This window comes from Salvelinus sp. IW2-2015, linkage group LG31 (assembly GCF_002910315.2).
Source record: "Salvelinus sp. IW2-2015 linkage group LG31, ASM291031v2, whole genome shotgun sequence".
In the NCBI taxonomy this organism is placed as follows: domain Eukaryota; kingdom Metazoa; phylum Chordata; class Actinopteri; order Salmoniformes; family Salmonidae; genus Salvelinus; species Salvelinus sp. IW2-2015.
In genome coordinates, this window is record NC_036870.1 from 3,410,906 (window position 1) to 3,435,048 (window position 24,143).

Sequence of the window (24,143 nt, forward strand, 5' to 3'; positions counted from 1 at the left end):
GTCATTCAGAAGATGACTACTCTCAAGCCAACACAGAGAGGGATATAAAGCATTACTGCGGAATACCAAGGATTTGGTAAGTTTGGAAAATGGTTTTTGAACATTCTTTGCGTGCACGCCTAAAAACGAGGAGTGTGTAATTGTGGTGAACGCTTGGCTTGCAAATGTATAGCTGCGTGCAGACCAGAGGCAAAGTTTGCATGTTATTCTAAAACGACAGTACTAAACTATCCGTCGATGGGATGTTTTATGAATAGAGAAAGTAACCATCAGGGGAGGATGACGCCTGTGTAAAATGTCATCCAGTAAATAGGCTACGTAGCCTCTACTCATGATGTCATAGAAAGTACAAAGCAGGCCTATTAATAGGCAACATTTCAATAAAAAGTATATTCTGATTTGAAAGCAAAGTGAAGCACACATTTTTCTCCAGTTCTCTATGATCCGTTTGAAAGGGAATATGCTATACAATTTAAATCACAACATATGTTTATTATATATGTGTCCTTTTTGGCAGACCTGTTGCCAGAGCGTTAAAAGAAAGGAAGATTAGGCAACTTGCCAAAAACAAGACCTCTTCTCTGTTATGTCTGTCTCCTCTTTACCGGAATGGAAACAACTCCTGCTGGAGCGAAAGAGGAGGGAGGAGGAGGAGCGAGAGAAGAGAGAAAAAGAGGAGGAGGACAAACTCGCCAGCATGCCTGCCTGGAAGCGAGGGATCATCCAGAGGAGGAGAATGAAACAGGAGAGTTTCGGGGACAAGGAGAGGGAGGGCCCCCTCCAAGTCAAGGAGGGCAGGTCCTCCTCTGATCCTGCGAGTGACCTGGACAGCTCTACACTAGTGCAGCTGGAAAGTGAACCACCACTCAGCCCAGACATCACAGGGCCTTGGCTGGATGAAGAGGCTAAACCGCAGAGTCTGGTGTTAAAGGAGACCATCATCCCTGTTGGACAAAACTCATTCATTCGCACACATGGCGGATGGAGGAGGGGAAGAGAAGCAGAGAGGGCTGGGGAAATGGGCCACGAGAAAGGGAATGAGGAGGAAATAGAAGTAGGGAGAGAGAGGGAAAAGGAGAAAGAAAGAGGCCACGTCAAAGGTCATGATGGAGAGTCTGGGAAGGGAAGAGATATAGAAATACAAATAGAGCGATACAGGGAACGGAGTGGGGGCAGAGAAAGGGACAGAAGTGCCGGGAGAGAGGCGAGCCGGGATACTGTGAGGGACAGGGAAATGGATTGCCCGAGGGGGAGAAAAGAGAAGGAGAGGGAGGAGGGAACACCCAAGTACCCCTATCCACTAGTCCCAGGCCTTCGTACCATCAGAGCAGACAACATCATCATTATTGAACAGGACAGAAAGGGAAGTGATGAAAGGAGAGGTAGAAGGAGAGAGTCAGAGAGGGAGKGGGAGGTGATGGAAGAGGAGCAGGAAAATAGAGATGTAACGATGGACCTCAAGGAGTTTCTGGCTGGTGGAGGGAGTGTCACAGAGATCCGAGCATCAGAAATATTGATCATTAAACCCTTAGCTGGCACTGAGGACTCAAGAAGTGTAGGTCTAAAAGGGACAGGCAGGGAAGGAGATGGAGAAAGAGGGAGAGATGCAAAGTGCAATAAAGATGGAGGGAAGGACTGTGAGCGGCAGCTGGAGAGAGAGGTGGCATGGTTGATGATGAAAGATAAAGAGAGGGAAAACTTGAGGGAGAAAGACCGACCACGGACACAAGTTGCTTCTTCAGAAAAAGAGGATAGGAGATATGGTGACACAGATGACAGTATCCACAACGAGAGAGGAGTTCGGGTGAGTGAGCTGCTGAGTAAATTTGGGGAGCATACAAAGAAATTCAGAGAACATCCAAAACCCCCGTCCCGGTCTAAAAGCTCAGAGTGTTTCATCCGGCCTGGCAGGGACAGAGAAACGTTTTGTCTGGATGAGGACGATGATGGAGACAGGAGAGGGGAGGAGAAACATGCAGGATTCAGGGGTGTGCCCAAGCGGTCATTCAGTTTCTCTGACCGTGTGATATGCGCAAAGGAGAACGGCATACAGGATGAGGGGAACCATGATAGGAAGGTGGTGGAGAGGACATATTCAGACAGGAGGGTGGCAGGAAGGGGAGATGTAGTGGAGGGGGAATGGTCAGAGAGAGGAGGCAAGCAGGGGTGCTGGACCTGTCTTTCAGATAAAAAGCGGGCAGGGAAGCATAGAGAGGGATGCATAAAAGCAGACAGGGCGGTAGGGGGACAGCATGAGAGACAGCCTGCTTTGGAAAGTAACGCCGGAAAAGAGATTGACCGTTGGCTCGAGAGAGTAACAGGAGTGGAGTTKGATTTTAGTAACAAGGGGACAGAGGAACTAACAGAGAATATGTATGGGGAGGTAGGGTTTACAAMGGCCTCAGTTAAAAACACAGAGGCCTCATTTGCGCGAAGAGTGCCCATCAAACATGATGGGCGAGAGAGAGCAGTGGAAAGAGAGGTAAGGCAAACGAGAGAAGAAAGCGAGAGAGGGATGGACAGGGCGAGGAGCAAAGAGAGAGAGGGGGTGGGTGGAAGACAGGCAGAACCTCAAGTGCGGGAGAGAAGGGGGTCAGACTTTAGGAGAGGATTAGATTCTAGGGACATGACGAGGGTATCAGAGGTAAGGGACTGCACAATTTCAGTTGAGACAACTCAGCAAAACTGTGTGATCACCCTCTCCGTAGACAGAGCCAGTCCTCCTCAGTCGGTCGATAGTCATTACAAACACGTGTCAGCTTTTACAGAGTGCTCATCAACCTTGCTCAGCACTGTGGCACATAAAGGAACAGACTGGCATAGTAGTCAAGGAGCAACGGGGCACCATTCAACCCAGTCACCACTGTCACAGCACACAGAGGATCTTATCAACAAGATAGAGAGWGTGGGGGGGAAAGGGAATGAACYTGACAATCACAAAGGGACCCAAACRTCGATGCAGGATAGCAAAAGCGTGATGAGGGAGGACACAGAGACTGAGAGAGGGAGCAAAGCTTATAGGGAGCCAGGTGAGGTAAGCAAGGACATCACACATCCACCTGGCGCACACGTGCACAGTCATGTTTATCCCAAAAAGTCKGTTCAGGAAGTGACCCCTAAGTGTCCTAAGTCTCCAAAGTGCGTTGCCTCAGTTGGAATCCCTCCAATGCCACTTGAGATACACATACCCAGAACAGTGTTCTATGGTGTGGGGGAGGCAAGCCTCCAAAGCGAATACGACCAGAGCTGCGAAGGAGAGGGAGGGAAAGGTGTGGAGGGGAAGGACAGTTGGAGGATTGGCAAGCCCTTGTCTCGCATCGAATCCTTGCGAGAGAAAATCCAACAGAGAGAGAAGGAGAGGCMGAGGAACATGGAGGGAGTGGCAACGACGGGGGATTATGGAGATGCGACTGAGGGGACAGAAAAGGCTGGGACTAGAAGGACTAGAAAAGCTTCAAGTTCAGACTGGTGTGAGGAAGGAGAGATGGGGAACGAAATGAAGCGAGAGAGACAGAGACAGGAAGGCTCTGCACCGCAGACAACATCCACTCAGTTTGACGTCACACAGGAAGTGAGCGTGTCGAAAGCCGTCTCCCAGCTTCCTGTTCCTCTCTTGTTCTCGCAAGCTGTCAAAGGAGAGAAAGAAACCGGGGGGATCTCCATCGCAGCCTGTGAAGTAGCCTTGTTCAGCTCTCACACGACTGAGAGAGGGGAAGATCCAACCAAACATGTACTAGCGGAGTTASGGTGCGACAGGGGTCGGCAGAGGAAACAGAACAGCGGAGGCAGAGGAGGTAGAGGAGAAGAAGGAGAGGATAAACTCTCGGAGGAAGAGTACAGGCTGCATTATCTGCCTCCTTCACACTCTCCCGCGCCCTTAGACTCGCTCTCCCCCTCTCTGCTTCACCCTCCCTCTCTTGCTGAGATGAGCCGGATCTATAACTTGAAAACGCCGGGGTCCAGGACGGCGGTGTGCATGAGTGACAGGACCGTGGATAGGCCTATCCCATCACACACTCCGAAGGTACAGTCCCACATATCCGCAGAACAACAGGAGCCATGCAGTCCAGAGAGATCAGTTGGGAGGCTGATACAGAAGCAGCTGTGGGGTGGTGGTGGGGCATCTGGGAATAAAGCCTCTTCCAGCCATGAGACGTCCGGACTTCAGACTGCACAGCGTCAGGTGGAYCAGCTTCAGTTGCGAGAACAACAGGAAGTACAGAGACTATCACATGACGACAATGCAGCACGGCCGTCTTTTGGACAAAATAATCATTTGAAAGATAAAGAGTCTAAAGCTCAGCAAAGCCCTAGYATATCACACAACCAGCCTAATAAGGAACCRCAGCAGACGCATCCGAGGCAAAAGGACCAGCAAACAATCCTAAGTCCCAGAAAATCTCAGTCCAATCTGCAACTGCACTCTGAAAGGCCTCAACCCAAGCAGGCCCAGTCCAACCAACCCAAACAGGCCCGATCCATTACCATCAACTCCAGATCTCTCCTGACCCCCTCTCCTGAGAACTCATTACACCCAGACCAGGGAGTCCCAACCCCCCCATCAGCTTCGCCATCCCAGTCCCCCTCCGTCTCTCCCTCCCCTTCCCCTTCTCCGACCCATTTCACCATCAGAAGCCTCTCTGGAGGCCAGCAGGTCAAGAGGGGCACCACCATCACCATCACCCCCAGGAAGCCTGTTGGAGGGGCAGCCGTGGAAGCAGTTTCAGTATCCTCGGGACCCCTGGCCAATACGTCTGCCCAGTCCCAGATGCCTGTCCTAACCGAGGAAGTAGAGAGAGGCAAGAAGAGGTACCCCACCGCGGAGGAGATCGAAGTGATCGGTGGGTATCAGAACCTGGACAAGTCCTGCCTGGRCAAGACTTCCAAAGCATCTCCCAAAGGGGTGAGTGTAGACTGCCTTTTGGCATATTGCAGCCCGTGCACTACAAATTGCATTGATGATGTATCGCATCTTGTAGGGGCGATCATGGATCCCATCATCTAAGGTTGTGTTTAATAAAGACCCAGTTGGTAAAAAATAAATAAATAAATAGCAGAAATAGAATAGACTATCAGTATGTTATGGGATAAGATCGATGATAGTGTTTTGAGTTGTCACACTCATGACGGTGACTGTCAGAAAACGTCACCTCTTCCCTACTTGCTTCCATTTGAACCTTTTTATCACCAGTCCCCAGAATGCCCCCCCCCCCACTATCATGTAGAATCCCCTTTCGCTAGCATTAGAACATCCTGTTTGGTTGAACTGAGGAGTTAGAACACGTCGACTGAGCAAAGCCTGTTAAAGCCTTATCAAGCACGACATCATGATTCCCAGGTGTAAAGTAGCCTGCTAGTAGCAGTGGCTGTGTGGTCTCATTTACTAGTAGYCTAATTATAAACCCTTTAGAAATCATTTGTTAGGGTTAACCGTAATGTATAGAATTACCAGTCACTTTCAAATTAGCCTTCATGTAACACTTGGGGCCAGGAGGGGTAGAGAGGAAATCACACCGACAACTAGAGCCACCCTTCCTCCTCCCCCGTATCTCTTTCGGTCTGTCTGACCGGAGGTTTTGCAGAGACGAGGTGTGTGGGTTGTGAATCAGTCATCACTTCTTTCTGTTTCATATAGAAAAGACGAGTTATCTCACAAAYGTTTTCAAAAATCTTTTTAACATTGCGTCCCCTTTTCGATGAAAACATTTTGGACCCATAGCCTGTTGGAGACAGGATGCTTCCGGGTACCATTTCAGACACAGAAGAGCCTTTTAGAGTACTGTAATTAGGACGCCCGCATAACAAAGTGGCTCATCAGGGCAGAACTAAAGACAAGGCTGGCAGTCTCCCCACTCAAATAGAGCAAGAGCTTTAGAGTGGGATGAGCCTGGTACAGTCTGTTTATATAGTAAGTTAGACCAGAATGTGCATATCTAGAGCAATTACTATATACAGTATACTTATTGTGTATGGTTTATGTACTGTACTTCACTCAGACAGCATGACCTTTAGTATAAAGCACGTTGCTATTGTACTTTGCCTATCAGCATCTTGTTTCCTTTCGTTTTCTGTCCATAATGTAAGATGCTACCCAGTTCCCGAACTGCGTCACACCATTATATTGCAGGTTACTTCCTCTGCCAGATCCTGTCTTTCAATGAGTCTGCCGTTGTTCGCCTTCCCGACAAGTCTTCCTTTGTATTTTCCTGTTTCTGCTGAGTTTGTTTTGCTGCATTGGAATTTTGGCAAACGTTGACCTATRGGCATATAGCAGCATTTGCAGGGTAGGAACGAAATGAATAGTCTCGCAATGCCAATGCCATCCTTTCAAGGCTTGTTGAAATATGGGAATGAGTGATAACACCTCAAATGAAAAATAACTAACTTGTTCATTTAGCAATGGCACTATAGTTGAGGAAGCTCTCGCCATGTTTATTGGGTAGTTTTTGCAACATTGACTATTGATGCTGTCCTACTGTAACCTAATTTCCAATTGATACTTTTTCAAATGGGGTCATCAAGCCCAATTTTGGTGCGACTGAGGAGGAACAGCCTCTCATTTGTCAGTGAAAGAGGAGGGTGGGATTAAACAGTGTAGTGTGGGGAAACTCAACCACTTTGTGATTCCCTAGCTGACACTGCCTGTCTGAGTCCCTGGTCAAAACGAGTGCACTTTACAGAGAAACGGGTGACATTTTGCATGCATTCACTGGATATTAGCTCTCATTTCCTCTTTCAGGCCTGCTCACTTCCTCTGAATGATAGKGACAGAGGAATAGCAAATATAGGGGAGAGTGGGGTAAGTTGAGCCAAGCAGTTAGTTGAGCCACCCCTTGTTTCTAAGAAACCATACACAAGATTAATCACGTGACCAAATATTTAGGAAGAGGTCATCATTTCATGGAGTCTATGAAGGAAGAAACCACATGGAACATGTGGTAAGCAAGTTAGTTAAAAAWWWWTTWAAAGATTTTCACAAACTCAAATGAATATATTGTGTTGTAGGTTTCATGAGGCTTGTATCTAAACCAAATGTTAGAGTTTTAAGATTGTTTTATACATCCGTTGGGGTCTTTCTAAGCTACAATATGAGGTCCTAACCCTAGCATGAAAGTGCCTCCTAGCTGTGTGGGCTAATATATAGTCGTCAAAATGTTTGCCTTGGGATAAGTTGAGCCAATGGCCATGGGGTAAGTCAGGGTTTCCCAAACTCAGTCCTCTGGACCCAAAGGGGTTCATGTTTTGGTTTTACCCCTACAAATCTGATTCAATTAATCAAAGCTTGATGATGAGTTCATTATTTGAATCAGCTGTGTAGTGCTAGGGGAAAAAAACAAAACGTGCACCCCTGTTGTCCCCAGGACAGAGTTTGGGAAACGCTGGGGTAAGTTGAGCCAATGGCCACCAAGCCCCATTCAAATGATGATTACATTTTGCCAGTTTTATGCATAGTATTTTTGCCATGTATCATGCATATGAACTAAAGATAGTGCATTTGTATTGTGACAGAGCAGACATCATCATGCCCCATGTTTACAAACGTAAACAAGCAGGGGTGTAGCCCCTCCTTGAGGTTCTTGAGAGTTCACACATGGAATTGAGAGAAGGGAAAAAGTCAATTCGAGCAGCAGCAAGGGATGAAAACATTTTACTGAATGACACTGAAGAGGTACATTGACAAAAAAAGAAATGTACCTGTTCGAAAGAGAGGCTATGATAGAGTAGCAGAGGCACACAAGGTCTTATCTGATGACATGGAGTCTGAGATGATAAACATATCAAGAATCTTGCGAACCAATTTCATGGGCTTAGTAGCCTCAAATGCAGAGAACTTGCCTACAAATTGGCACATCGAAACAACATCCCTGTCCCAGACAAGTGGTCAAGAAATGGGAGGATAAGTGATATTGAACAGAGAGATCTATATCTGAATGTAGGTATACATTTAGGATATACAATATACCACTCCCCCATTTCATTCATTAAACTTTGACCTACCAGCACCATCACCCACTTACCTCAAGGCTGCTCAACTTACCTGTCACTATGCTCAAGAGACCACTTTATTTGGACAAGCTATGTTTTCAAAACTGTTATGTTTACATTAATTCAGATTATTTCCAGGGATACAAAACATCCTGAAATATYTAGATATCTTTGTTAGAAAGAATACCATATTTCCCTTGACGTAGTGACGCTGAATGTAAAAAACGGCTCATCATACCCCGATCTCCCCTAAAGACACTGGTTTTGAGTGAATAAATTATGCAGGGTTGTTTATTAATCGACTATGATACAGAATGTGGATTATGACAAAGTATCACCCTCTGTAACTGAATGGACATACTCTGACCGAAATCATCCAAAGATATCCAAACCTAATTGTMTGGATATATTTGGATGATTATTTGGATCATTCACCTGAATGAATCTCACCCACTCAGTCCACACTGAGTAATGAGAAAAACCCCAAGAATCGTTTCTTTGGTATCTGTTCGGCACCAAATCGTGTAATGTACTCCTCCTAGCTGTTAAGCACAGATCTCCTTTACTATAGTCGTCCTGCCGTAACTCTTCCGTAGCCTATTGGTGATTCCTGGCCACCTGTTGCTCACGTTGCTGTCCTTGAGACTGTTTGCCGTCAGCTCCTCCGAGCAACAGCATCATCTCACAGAGGGGGGTGACTTATGCTCTCCTCCTCATCCTCGGTCAGATCTTTTCTCTCCACCCTCTTCAATCCCTAGGCTCCCTTGGCACATCTATTTCTCTCAAACTAGACCAAGGTACCATTCTCGTCGACAGTGGCTGCCCCACATCCTGTGTAAGACATTTTTTCGAGTATTCGTAAAGGTTCCCGGTGTGACTATTTTATTTTTATTTAACCTTTATTTAACTAGGCAAGTCAGTTAAGAACAAATTCTTATTTACAATGACGGCCTACCCCGGCCAAACCCAGACAACGCTGGGCCAATTGTGCGCCGCCCTATGGGACTCCCAATCACGGCCGGATGTGATACAGCCTGGATTCGAACCAGGGACTGTAGTGACACCTCTTGCACTGAGATGCAGTGCCTTAGACTGTGTGCCACTTGGGAGCAGCGATTGACACAGTGCGCCTCCTTTCTTCCTCATTCTCTCTCTCTGGTTCTCTGTCTGTCCTCCATGTTCTCCCCTGCTGTGTTAGCCTGGGTTAATCAGTTCAGTAAGGGATTAGCCTCCTGGGCCTGAGCTTCATTCGTCTAACTTCTCTCACACCAGTTTATTATCAGGAGTGTGTGGGCAGTCAGTCTGTTGTGAATATAAATGTACTACACCGACCTATAATATAATGTACTATAACGACCTACACATACATCCCAGGAGCCAGGTTTTACTTCCTGTTGGGTCCAGGTGTCACGATCTTCGTAAAGATGAGACCAAGGCGCAGCGTGAGTAGAGTTCCACATATTTTTAATAAATCGAAACTCACCAAAACAAATAAAGAACAAACGAAACGTGAAGCTACTGGTARGCACTCAGGCAACTCAATGTAGACAAGATCCCACAATACAAACGAGGAAAATGGCTACCTAAATATGATCCCCAATCAGAGACATCGATAAACAGCTGTCTCTGATTGGGAACCATATCAGGCCAACATAGACATACAACACCCCTAGACATACAAAAGCCCTAGACATACAAAAACCCTAGACATACAAAACTAGCGTACCCACCCTAGTCACACCCTGACCTAACCAAAACGCAGTGTCCTTGCTAAGTAAACAAACTGTAGGTTACACACATTTTTGGCAGGGAGGGTCCGACTCAGTACAACCTAATTATGTCGTTTTTATGGGTGCCTTCACCATCTCCCTTTCAATTGAAATAAGGGCAACACTGAAAGTAAAGGTTATTTTTTGTTATTGTTCTTGAAGCATGTCCATCCTTATTATTATAACACTGCAATGTGGTCAGGCTGTCTGTAAGGGTGTGGCTCATTTGTGTGCACTGTACTAAGCCTCTCTCCTGTGTCTGTCTTGTTTGCCCCCTCCAGGGGAAGGTGTGCTTCGACGAGACCCAGCTGGAGCAGGTGTGTGAGTACCCATCAGAGACCTCCATGTTTGACTCCACCCACTACCCCTTACTTGGTCAGGAAAAAGGGAGGGAGGAGGAGGTGCAGGAGGAAGAGGAGGAGGAGAGAGGAGTGCTTGTGTCCAGGAGCAGCAGGAATGTGGGGGCAGCGGCTGGCCTGAGAGTGCTGAGAGTGGGTCAGTATATGTCACTTCCTTACAAATACACTACATGACCAAAAGTATGGGCATTAATATGGAGTTGGTCCCCCCTTTGCTGCTATAACAGCCTCCACTCTTCTGGGTAGGCTTTTCACTAGATGTTGGAACATTGCTGCAGGGACTTGCTTCCATTTAGCCACAAGAGCGTTAGTGCGGTCGGGCACTGARGTTGAATGATTAGGCCTGGCTCGCAGACGGCGTTCCAATTCATTCCAAAGGTTTTCGATGGGGTTGAGGTCAGGGCCCTGTGCAAGCCAYTCAAGTTCTGCCACACCGATCTCAGCATTTTTGTATGAACCATGCTTTATGCACAGGGGTATTGTCATGTTGAAACAGGAAAGAGCCTTCCCCAAACTCTTGCCACAAAGTTAGAAGCACAGAATCGTCTAGAATGTCATTGTATGCTGTAGCGTTAAAATGACCATTCACTGGAATTAAGGGGCCTAGCCCGAACCGTGAAAATCGGCCCCAAACCATTATTTTTCCTCCACCAAACTTTACAGTTGGCACTATGCATTGGGTCAGGTAGCGTTCATCTGGCATCTGCCAAACCCAGATGTATCCATCGGACTGCCAGATAGTGAAGCATGATCACTCCAGAGAGCGTGTTTCCCATGCTCCAGTCTAATGACTGCAAGCTCTACACCACTCCAGCCAACGCTTGGAATTGCACATGGTGATCTTAGGCTTGTGTGTGGCTGCTCAGCCATTGATACCCATTTCATGAAGCTCCTGACGAAAAGACGTTGCTCCTGACGAAAAGACGTATCAGGAATCAAGGTAAGATGCAGACACGTCGAATTGACAATGGTTTAATATTCCAACAGGGGCAGGCAATAGACAGGTCAAGGTAGGGGTCAGTCAACCAGAGGTGGGGCAACAGTACCGGACGGCAGGCAGGCTCAGGGTCAGGGTAGGCAGAGGTCAACAATCCAGAAGTGGGGCAAAGGTACAGGTCAGCAGGCAGGCTCAGCGTCAGGGGCAGGCAGAGTGGTCAGGCAGGCGGGCTCAGAGTCAGGACAGGCAAYGGTCAAAACCAGGAGGGCGAGAAAAAGGAGAGACTGGAAAGAACAGGAGCTGAGAAAAAACGCTGGTTGACTTGACAAACAAGACGAACTGGCAACAGACAAACAGAGAACACAGGAGACAAAGMGCTGTGAGACATAGGTTTGACTCTGGACACATGAAAGGTGGGATGTATACGAAGAGTACTGGGCAACAGAAGATTAACAGCAGAGGGGCTAATAATCTTGAAGATGGGAAATCTCCAAGAGGGCACAGAACACCTTCCAGAACCGGGACAAGAACTGAGGCCCCCAGTCGGAGACCATGTCCGCGGGCAGTCCATGGATCCAGAAGAGGTGCTGCARCATGAACTGGGCCGTCTCCTTGGCCGAGGGTAGTTTAGGGAGAGTGATGTAGTGAGCGACCTTGGAAAACCGGTCAACCACAGTCAGGATGGCAGTGTTGCCCTCAGACGGGGGAAGACCCATGACGAAATCCAGGGATATGTGGGACCAGGATCGGTGAGGGGCAGGCAGTGGTTGCAGAAGACCAGCCGGCGCTTGCCGAGAAGCGCCGTTTTGAGCACAGGCCGTACAGGCATATACAAACGCGGCGACATCCGGAACCATCGTTGGCCACCAAAAGCGTTGTCGCACGAAGGCCAGGGTCCGATGGGACCCCCGGTGGCAGGCAAGCCTGGAGGAATGGGCCCACTCCAGGACCGCAGAGCGGACAGCGTCAGGCACAAACATCCAATTATCAGGGCCCCCCCAGGGTTCGGCTGGGACCGCTGCGCCTCTCAGACCTGTTTCCCTATACCCCAGTTGAGTGCCGTCACCAAGCACGAGGTGGGATTCCAAGCACTCTACGCTTGTTCCCACACGGCAGTAGCCCAGGTGAGAGCCCTCCCMGTCATCAGCGTGATGAGGTAGGCTATCTTGGAGCGATCTGAGGGGAAGGAGGAGGGCTGAAGCTTGAAGACGAGGACACACTGATCTAGGAACGCCCGACAGYTGCTCGGCTCTCCATTGAAGCGTTCCAAAGGAGGTAAGTGGGGCTCCCGAGAAGGTGGAGTGACCGATGAGACGGAGCTGCTAGTACTTCGCGGCTGAGCCGTTGTTGCTCCCAGACATTTCCACTTCACAATAAAAGCATTTACAGTTGACCAGGGCAGCTCTAGCAGGGCAGAAATTTGACGAAGTGACTTGTTGGAAAACTGTGCCATGTTGAAAGTCACTGAGCMCTTCAGTAAGGCCATTCTATGGCCAATATTTGTCTATGGAGATTGCATGGCTGTGTGCTCGATTTTATACACCTGTCAGCAACGGGTGTTGCTATAATAGCTCGAATCCAGTCATTTGAAGGTGTGTCCACATACTTTTGCATTTATAGTGTAGCTGAATACCTGTGCAAACCATTGCAAAACATTCTGCAACGAAACCAAGCGTTTCTTATTGYACAAGTCTAGGTTAGTCCCTCTCAGTTTTCGCCCGTCTGCATCCGTTTGGTTTCTAGTGAATACACCCCTCAGTCATGAAATGTGGTTGTCCAGTCTGAATTATGGTTGTCCAGTCATGAAATGTGGTTGTCCAGTCATGAAATGTGGTTGTCCAGTCATGAAATGTGGTTGTCCAGTCTGAAATGTGGTTGTCCAGTCATGAAATGTGGTTGTCCAGTCATGAAATGTGGTTGTCCAGTCATGAAATGTGGTTGTCCAGTCATGAAATGTGGTNGTTGTCCAGTCATGAAATGTGGTTGTCCAGTCATGAAATGTGGTTGTCCAGTCATGAAATGTGGTTGTCCAGTCATGAAATGTGGTTGTCCAGTCTGAATTGTGTCTCATAACTCCTCTTTATCTCTCTATTTTACAGATGAGTCTTGCCATCGGTAGACATCAGTCGGCTCGCCAAATTGCTCAAGTAATGTGGTTAAGATTAGATTTTATCTTGCAATATGACTTTTGTTTTCCTGTATTTTGTTTCTTTGAAATGATTCATTTAATGTTTGTAATCTTTTTTGATGTACAATGTTTTATTTTACATAGGATCAGGGACTATTGGTTTTGAATAAAAAATAACCGTTTTATGTAGTTTGTGAGATGAATYTGTAACGATGTGCGCTGAGAGTCAGGAAGCAAATTCAGGGAGTGAGTGTTTTAATAAATATATGCAACATAATACAAACCATGAAACACGAACAACGCACAGACAAGAAACTGAAACAGAAACAATAACGCCTTGGGAAGGAACCAACGGCAGTGACATATAGGGAATGTAATCAGGGAAGTGATGGAGTCCAGGTGTGTCTGATGATGCGCAGGTGCGCGTAACAATGGTGACAGGTGTGCGCCATAACGAGCAGCCTGGTGACCAAGAGGCTGAAGAGGGAGCACACGTGACAGAATGGTGGAGCCTCAACTCCTCTATTTCAGTGTAAAAGTGTAAAGACAATATGAAAACATGGTACATATTGTAGCCTATAAGTTTTACTATATACACTGGTTGTATTTTTACTATCAGGTGTGTACTATGGGGTGATGATCACATGTCTATGCAAGTTAGTGGATTACAAATGTATGGTAAAAAGGGTCCGGTCAGTTTAGTTTTAGTTAGCTTAGTTCAACAACACAACGTCTCTACTGTATATAAACTCTGCATCAGCACTGTAACGATTCACTGTGCATTCCAAATGACACTCTATTCCCGATAGGGCTCTGGACAAAAGTAGTGCACTATAACGGGATTAGAATGTCATTTTGGACGCATCCTCAATGATGCTAACAGTATATCATCTGGTCCCTGTGCCTGCTGGATTTGCTCATACAGATTATATAAGAACAGGTCATCTACAAGTCCAAGATGAATTTTGAGCCTTGTGAACACCCCTCATATGTAGTTTCTGGCAAACCATGGCTATATGTAACATCATGACAATTCTCTTTTGTTCAATTACTGTTTCTGTTTGAACCACAAAATGGATTTCAGCTAGCCTTAATGCAGATTATTGAAAATACTGATGATACATTATGGAATAATCACCAATACACATTATTATAATATTTTTTTTTATGTTTCACTGTTTGRCCTTTAGTGGAATTAATGTGGTAGAATGAAAAAGAGTAGTATATCTACTGTATCTGTACTAATTTGACTGCATAGTTTTGAATGGAAAAGGTATTATGTTTGTGTCTCTGGTGTTATTATGTGAGACTACAGCACATGGGTGATGTGGGTGAAAACAGGATTTAAGGGATGTTTACAACATTTAATCCATAGAAGGGTCCTTTGGAGGAAGGGTTGGTGACATATATTTGGCATTTGTATCTAAAAGCATAATTGAGAAATAATTCATCAAAGTTGGCATATTTATGAAATGTTGATCTGCTGTGTTGTTACAGGTCTCTTTTAAGACTCCATTATGTTTTTCTGTAGGTGCTACAAAGCAAACATTGGTGTCATATGAAGCTTTACCGCTTGCTCTGTAATATGAGTAGTATTTTGTTTTCAATAACAATTTTCTTGCATTAATTTATGAATACTGAAAAATAAGTATATTTTTTGATTTAGCAATTTTTTCTATATATTGTTGAACGTAATATATATACTRTATGGACATATCAAAGTTCTCTGCTACTTTTAGAGTTATTATCCAATTTGTAAGCATTAAGAACAGAGTGAATGTGAAAATTGATTCAAAATGGTTGCCCACTGCTGGTGATTTGCAGYATGTACAATATGTTGAAAGATTTGCCCAATATTCTTTTCTATATTCTATATTCTTGTTTATATTATATTCATTCATTCATGTAAGAAAATTGTTATTGAAATCAAAATACCACTCATGTTTCAAAGTAAGTGGAAAAGATTTATAAGACACAGGTTTTTGTAGCACCTACATATGAAACATTATGGCGTCTTAAAGGAGGCCTGGGTAAGGCCAAAATGTAATAAATAGGACAACTTCGATGAAGTATTTCTCAATTCTGCTTTTAAACACAAATGTAAAATATATGTCAACCATCCTTCCTCCAAAGAAGCATTCTATGGATTAAATGTTGTGAAAATCTCCCAAATCATGGTATTTTTTCATCCTGGTTTTGTGAGGAATCACCGACATCCCAAATAAGGGCACAAACGTTATAATGGCTCCATGGGATGCTGTAATCTCAATTTTAGATGAAAAATAATCTAAATTAAGAATATCGGATTTATGGTATATCTGATTTATGCTCCCAAGTGTGCAATTTTAATACTTGGATTTATTCTGTTTTTTATTGTGGTCGAAGAAGCTGGCTTCATGAGAGAAAAACATAAAATAAATGATTTGAAACCAATTGAAGTGTCATGATGGGTTGTGTAGACGTGACTATGCATACGTTTATGTTTCAAGGATATTTAGAGAGTATGTGATATTATCATGTCATGGTGGGACTTCTAGTGCACAAACGTGGCTGCATCGATGCAATGATTTACAATCACAGCACAGAGGTTACAGTCTGGCTGTCCAAACCAATGATGTATATAAATCCTGGATTACTGTTGCTATGTACTGACCAATGACAGGCTTTGAAGACACCGGTCAGCCTTATTGACACTCCTCAGAAAATAAGTAATCCACAGGYATGAATAGAATTCTACGCTATTTCAATTAAATGTTTAAATGACAAAATTAGATGTATTTAAGTATTTTGTGTGTTGTAGTACGGACAGTAACGTTAGTACTTTCAAAAATTCTACTTTAAGGAAAATGTTTTAATATTTTTCTTACATTTTTTTGTTTAGCTCTCATAATATAATTTAGAAGTATGCACTGAGTTGTCCGTAAAATAATAAACGTGTCAAAAACAAATGTAGACATTAATAAGTGCATTTCTATAGCTTCCAAAATATTTTTTACWATGGTGGTGGAGGGCCCAGATGGAGGCACGGTGGCTTCAYCACAGCYCCCCCTGTCAGTCATCMAGTGCAGTGTTTAGGAAAAAAAGAAGTCCAATAGGATTCTMATAGAGGTGATACAAAATCCTATAGGATTGCAAGACTCATATAGGGTCCGATATAATTATTTTTTATCTCCAATCGGGGAAAAAAGCAGTATAATAGAATTCCAATAGGATTCGATACAGGTGACACAAAATCCTATAGGACTGCGAGAATCTTACAGGATCCAATAGGAATACTTTTAATTTCCAATTGGAAAACATTAGTCCAATAGGATACCAAAATGATTCTGATAGAGGTGACACAAAATCCTATAGGATTGTGAGAATCCTATAGAATTCTATTGGAGAAATCACTAATCCTATAGGACTTTTTTTTAACTAGGGTGGATTGTTTAGCTTCATTGCGCAGGTAATTAACTGTATGCGCCAAACTAATAAGAAGTCGGAGAAATTGGATATCTTTGTGAATGCAGCTTAAAGGTTATTGGATCTGCAGGACTTCACGGCCAAAGCATTTCAGGCAATTCTGTCGCAACATGAATAGATTTGTAATCCGATTTTTAATAACCTTGCAAAAAATTCTAAAAACCTGTTTTCGCTTTGTCATTATGGGGTATTGTGTGTAGATTGAGAATTTTTTTTATTGATTCAATTTTAGAGTAAGGCTGTAACGTAACAAAATGTGGGAAAAGTCAACGGATCTAAATATTTTCCGAATGCACTGTATAATCCAGAGTTCCTTTCACTTTCTAAATCAAAAGGAAGATGAACAGAATCAATTTTGGATCAACAATTTGWATTATTTTCTTACCATAAAAAAACAACTACTGAGGATCTTGCTGTTTTCTTTTTTTACAAATGATGTCAGAGGTGCAAGTGTGAAACTCAGATCACGGAGATGATCGACCAGTTTCCCTAAAGTAATTACCAGTTGGAGGGGTGATCAAGTGGATTTTCCTCAGTCTTATGCTGGTATTTAAATTATGAGATGTTGTGAATGCAGCAGTAGTCGAGAAACCTGCCTATTTTCCTTTAAAGTTCATAATGCCACGATTTCAAAGATCTARGATATCACAGAGAAGTTTATTATCTCACATCTCGGGAAACGATTTGTAATGTTGTGCTTCTTGTTCAAGTAATTCATGCAAATGTTGGGTTTTTAAGCTAGCATTCAATTGACTCCTTGAAGGAGTGTACCCAGAATGCACCAAGCGGCCCATTGAAAAGGTACGGGTAACGTACAGAATGGACATTAATYCGAATCAAATGGAGTTTCCCCATTTATTAAAGTAATAGCCCTAGGTGACCCCAAATAACATAAATGTTCAAACCACATATCAACTCATCATTGTTTATCTGGACATGCATGTAGGTTYTGTCTGGATCCAGCCAGGAGTGATGCTTTTACTCCTCAGTGCCCGTCCAACTGGTGCCCCCGCTGGCCCAGACTCTGCAGGGSTACCTACGAGCACTGGAGCCCCTGATACCTGAAGAAGAGCTGGTCCACACCCGCAAGAAGATCCAAAAGTTTTGTGGAGAGGGGGGACTCGGTCCGCAACTTCAAGAGGGACTGGAGAGACGAGCTAGACACTTAAACATTTGGGTATGCAAACAATGTGGGAAATTGTGCACAATTTGTAACCGACTGATTTTCACGTAACTAGACTGAGARAAGAAAATATCAGTTTTGGATGACACCTTATAGTACACACAATGCATGATGCTAATTTCAAGTTKACTCTATGGCTCAAATTGCCTTTCCACAGCTGCCCTCCTTTATGGACTGTCCTGCATGATTGATGGTTGTTTTGCTGTTGTTCTCTTCTCTGTCCTCTATTGTAGATATCTGACTGCTGGGTGCAGTGGGCGTACCTGGAGAGCAGACAGCCCCTGCCCATGCATTCTAACCCAGCCATCTCCKTGCCTAAGTGGGACTTCTCAGACTGGAGGGGCCAGCGTGTGTGAGTGTCGGCCGTCGCTCATCCCCGTCGCTCGCAGGAGAAAGAGACAGAGATTGTGTTGAAGGAGATCGAGGTGCCTTGTGAGGATCAGGCGACTAGTGGCTAATCTGCCTTTCCCATCCGTACTGGTAGTCAACGTACAATCGCTGGAAAATAAATGGGATGAACTAAAAGCACATATATCTTACCAGCGGGACATTAAAAACTGTAATATCTTATGTTTCACAGAGTCGTGGCTGAACGACGACATTAATAACATACAGCTGGTGGGTTATACCTTCTATTGGCAGGACAAAACAGCAGCCTCTAGAAAGACAAGGAGTGGCGGGCTATGTATATTTGTAAACAACAGCTGGTGCACGATATCTAAAGAAGTCTCGAGGTTTTGCTCGCCTGAGGTAGAGTATCGCATGATAAGCTGTAGACCACACTATCTACCTAGAGCGTTTTCATCTGTATTTTTCTGTAGCCTTCTACATACCACCACAGACCGATGCTGGCACTAAGACCGCACTCAATGAGCTGTATACCGCTATAAGCAAACAGGGAAACGTTCATCCAGAGGCGATGCTCCTAGTGGCCGGGGACTTGAATGCAGGGAAACATAAATCAGTTTTACCTCATTTCTATCAGCATGTTAAATGTGCAACCAGATGGAAAAAAACTCTAGACCACCTTTACTTCACACACAGAAACGTGTACAAAGCTCTCCCTCGCCCTCCATTTGGCAAATCTGACCATAATTCTATCCTCCTGATTCCTGCTTACAAGCAAAAATTCAAGCAGGAAGCACCAGTGACTCGGTCAGATGAAGCAGATGCTAAACTACAGGACTGTTTTGCTAACACAGACTGGAATATGTTCTGGGATTCTTCCGATGGCATTGAGGAGTACACCACATCAGTCACTGGCTTCATCAACAAGTGCATCGATGACGTCGTCCCCACAGTGACTGTACGTACATACCCCAACCAGAAGCCATGGATTACTAAAGGGTAGAGCTGCTGCTTTCAAGGAGCGGGACTCACCCGGATGCTTACAAGAAATCCCACTATGCCCTCTGACGAACAATCAAACAGAAAAATAATCAATACAGGACTAAGATCGAATCGTACTACACCGGCTCCGACGCTCGTCGGATGTGGCAGGGCTTGCAAACTATTACAGACTACAAAAGGGAAGCACAGCCAAGAGCTGCACAGTGACACGAGCCTACCAGACGAGCTAAATAACTTCTATGCTCGCTTCGAGTCAAGTAACACTGAAACATGCATGAGAACATCAGCTGTTCCGGACGACTGTATGATCGCGCTCTCCACAGCCGATGTGAGACCTTTAAACAGGTCAACATTCACAAGGCCGCAGGGCCAGACAGAATACCAGGATGTGTGCTCCGAGCATGCGCTGACCAACTGGCAAGTGTCTTCACTGACATTTTCAACCTCTCCCTGTCTGAGTCTGTAATATCAACATGTTTCAAGCAGACCACCATAGTCCCTGTGCCCAAGAACACTAAGGTAACCTGCTTAAATGACTACTGACCCGTAGCACTCGCGTCTATATCCATGAAGTGCTTTGAAAGGCTGGTCATGGCTCACATTAACACCATTATCCCAGAAACCCTAGACCCACTCCAATTTGCATACCGCCCCAACAGATCCACAGATGATGCAATCTCTATTACACTCCACACTGCCCTTTCACACCTGGACAAAAGGAACACCAATGTGTGTCATGCCCTGATCTGTTTCACCTGTCCTTGTGATTGTCTCCACCCCTTCCAAGTGTCGCTTATTTTCCCCTGTGTTTCCTGTCTCTCTGTACCAGTTCGTCTTGTATGTTTCCAAGTCAAACAACGTCTTTCCCGTTCTCCTGCTTTTAGCATTCTCTTTTTTCTAGTTCTCCCGGTTTTGACCCTTGCCTGTTTCTGGACTTTATACCCACCTGCCTGACCATTCTGCCTGCCTTGACCATGAGCCTGTCTGCCATTCTGTACCTCCTGGACTCTGATCTGGTTTTGACCTTTTTGCCTGTCCACGACCATTCTCTTGCCTACCCCTTTGGATTAATAAACATTGTAAGACTCCAACAATCTACCTCCTGTGTCTGCATTTGGATCTTGCCTTGTGCCTTGAAAATGTGAGATTGCTATTCATTGACTACAGCTCAGCGTTCAATACCATAGTGCTCTCAAAGCTCATCACTAAGGTCCCTGGGACTAAACACTTCCCTCTGCAATTGGATCCTGGACTTCCTGATGGGCCACCTTCAAGTGGTAAGGGTAGGTAACAACACACCCGCCACACTGATCCTCAACACGGGGGCCCCTCAGGGCTGCGTGCTCAGTCCCCTCCTGTACTCCCTGTTCACTCATGACTGCACGGCCAGGCACGACTCCAACACCATCATTAAGTTTGCCGATGAGAGACCTGACCGTGTGGTGCAAGGACAACAACCTCTCCCTCAACGTGATCAAGACAAAGGAGATTATTGTGGACCACAGGAAAAGGAGCACCGAGCACTTCCCTATTCTCATCGACGGGGCTGTAGTGGAGCAGGTTGAAAGCTTCAAGTTCTTTGGCGTCCACATCACCAACCAACTAACATAGTCGAAGCACACCAGGACAGTCGTGAAGAGGGCATGACAAAACCTATTCCCCCTCAGGAGACTGAAGAGATTTGGCATGGGTCCTCAGATCCTTGAAAGGTTCTACAGCTGCACCACCGAGAGCATCCTGACGGGTTGCATCACTGCCTGGTATGGCAACGGCTTGGCCTCCAACTGCAAGGCACTATAGAGGGTAGTGCGTTCGGCCCAGTACATCACCGGAGCCAAGCTTCCTGCCATCCAGGACCTCTTTACCAGACGGTGTCAGAGGAAGGCCCTAAAAATTGTCAAAGACTCCAGCCACCCCAGTCATAGACTATTTTCTCTGCTACCGCATGGCAAGCGGTACCGGAGCACCAAGTCTAGGTCCAAGATGCTTCTAAACAGCTACTACCCACAAGCCATAAGACTCCTGAACATCTAATCAAATGGCTACCAAGACTATTTGCATTTCCCCCCCTACACTGTTGCTACTCTCTGCTATTATCTATGCACAATCACTTTAGTAGCTCTACCTACATGTACATATTACCTCAACTAACCAATGCCCCTGCACGTCAACTCGGTACCGGACCCCCTGTATATAGCCTCGCTATTGTTATTTTACTGCTGCTCTTTAATTATTTCTTACTTTTATTTCTTACTTTTTTTCTCTATTTTCTTAACTGCATTGTTGGTTAAAACTTCTTCAGGATCGGTGGGTCCCCTGCAGGAAGTTGAGCTATCTTAGACTAATGTGATTAGCATGAGGATGTAAGTAACAAGAAAATTCCTAGGACATAGACATATATGATATTTGCAGAAAGCTTCAATTCTTGTTAATCTAACTCCACTGTCTAAGTTACAGTAGCTAGTACAGTTAAAGAATACCATGCTATTGTTTAAGGAGAGTGCACAGTTTTGAACATGAAAAGTTATTAATAAACCAACTAGGACTGCACATTTGGGCAGTCCTAATACAAAAGTTTGAACAGAAATGCAATGGTTCCTTGGATCAGTCTAAAATGTTGCACATACACTGCTGCCATCTAGTAGCCAACATCTAAATTGCAGCCGGGCTGGAATAATAGATGATGGCCTTTCTATTCCATTTCAAAGATGATGGTAAAAAAAAAATACATTTTTTCCTTTCTTTTTTTCTTTGTATTATCTTTTACCAGATCTATTGTATTATATTCTCCTACATTCTTTTCACATTTCCACAAACTTCAAAGCTTTTCCCTTCAAATGGTACCAAGAATATCCATATGCTTTGTAGGTTAAAAGTAAAACCTTGAAATCAGCCCTAACCTTTACAGGAAGCCAGAGGCTAGCACTTGAGCAATGTACTGGAATTTTGGGGTTCTAGTCAAGATTCTTGCAGCTGTAATCTGCACTAACTGAAGTTGATTAAGGCCTAGTGCCATATTTGGGTAGGCGGAAAGRAGGTCATTCCTGTAYTCTAATCTTGAAGTGACAAAAGCATGGAATGGRTTTTCCGTATCACAATTCAATTCTCTATTCTGCTCCCCAAGTGCTTTCAGCTGGACGTGTACAACAGTGACGGCTCCCGGATGACAGAGAGCCAGATCCATGCCCAGCTCCTGTGAATCAGGGCTGAGTCCTGGAAGACGGACAAGGAGCCCATGAGCATCCTGACCAGTGAGCACCGCCASACCTGCGGCCAGGCCTGCAGCCGCCTGCTCAAAGGTAGACAGATGATAGAACACAGCATTATACTATACATACCCATAAAAATACCTAAAGTATGGGARGTCCAGTGTAGTGGCTTCCTTTCCTCTTTACCATAGCCACTGCCCAAGCTTGAAGCGGGGTTGTTTCATACGCATACAGTCCACACTCAAAGGTTTCAAACGGCCAAAACATTCAATGAGATCCAGGGATATGGTGCAACAAAAAGGTTTATTCTTCTTATATCTAACAAAAAAATGATTCTCCAATCAACTTAAATCATAGATTACTTGATTTGGAAAATACATAATATGACCTGTCTGTATGTATGTCTGTATGGTCAAAAAACTATACCGCTCCCACGTCTAGCAAGGACTCCTCCCCCAGAAGGCCCAACTTCCTGCCTTTATCCTAACACACTTAACGCAGTACAATGAAAGGGCAAGAGGGGGGAGCAAAAACTAAGTTACACTAACAACAAATGAATATATCTCAATCAGGTAAATATAAATCATAAAGGTACGTACCTAATATTTCGTCATATACATTCATATTTAATATATTTACACAAATGTACATGGAGCTCTGTATGTTCTGTCTTTTGTACAAATATGTCCAAATCGTCTCTAACATCCAGGGTGTGTAATGCAGAGGCACGACACTGTTTTCAAATACTAGGTCTCTGAAGTCCGAAAAGTCATTTTTTATTACCTTCAGTAAGGACTTAGGGCGATTGTTRGCTCAGTGCTTCACCTCTTAACCTTTCTTTCATGCTCTCCCTCTTTTTCTTACACATATAAATTGAACAAGTCAGTGCGAGCGATTGAGAAGGGACTTTTCACCTTGTGTCTGGACTCTCCAGTCATGAGGGTCTCAGATGATAGGTATGAGCCATGTTCTTCTCTATTGGTTAAGAGTGTTGGGCCAGTAACCGATAGYTTGCTGGATCAAATCCCCGAGCAGGCAAGGTAAAAATCTGTCGTTCTGCCCCTAAGCAAGGCAGTTAARCCACTGTTCCCCATCCAATGAAGARGTGAATGTCGATTAWGGCAGCCCCCCGCACCTCTCTGATTCASAGGGGTTGGGTTAAATGCGGAAGACACATTTCAGTTGAATGCATTCAGTTGTACAACTGACTAGGTATCCCCCTTTCCCTTTTCCCTAATTTCTCCAGSGTCGCCGCCAGTAACTCTCCGAGGGTGTCTCTGGGGGYGTGGGACATGCCAAACAATTATTTCCAATTCACATGTATAATACACACTTTCATACATGTATGAAATAGYACAAATGTAAGCACCCTCCTAATTATTATTGTTATGTATTTTCTCTCCATTTCCTCTTCTCAATTATTRATACAACCAAATTATTGTTATTTCACCCATCCTTTGTTACTATTTTTGTATTTGCTGTACAGTATGAATTATTTTTGCTCATTTACATTTGACACACCAGGGACTTGTTGAGCACTTCATTGGTTACGTCTGACTGATGTGTTTTTGGATTATGAGATGAATTAGTCATGCAGTTCTATGTTACTTTGACCTTGACTGACAGGCACTCCAGTCGCATGGCAGCTCAAATCCTGCGTGGGGGCGGGACACACTTGAACAGCGGCAATCGTTGGTTTGACAAAACACTGCAGGTGAGTGGAGCAGTGCAATTAACCGAATGACCAACCAATCATA

General features: G+C 44.7%; 1 protein-coding gene and 1 pseudogene across 1 annotated transcript; both read left to right on the plus strand.

Moving 5' to 3' along the window:
- On the plus strand, positions 1 to 15,612 carry LOC111955454 (uncharacterized). The gene is made up of 4 exons (XM_070436442.1): positions 1 to 76; positions 518 to 4,903; positions 10,037 to 10,250; positions 13,151 to 15,612. The coding sequence occupies exons 2-4, from the start codon at positions 587 to 589 to the stop codon at positions 13,168 to 13,170; spliced, it is 4,551 nt and encodes a 1,516-aa protein (XP_070292543.1). The 5' UTR covers positions 1 to 76; positions 518 to 586; the 3' UTR covers positions 13,171 to 15,612.
- The window catches only part of LOC111955455 (carnitine O-acetyltransferase-like), a 19,418-nt pseudogene continuing 8,885 nt past the window's right edge, over positions 13,611 to 24,143 (plus strand).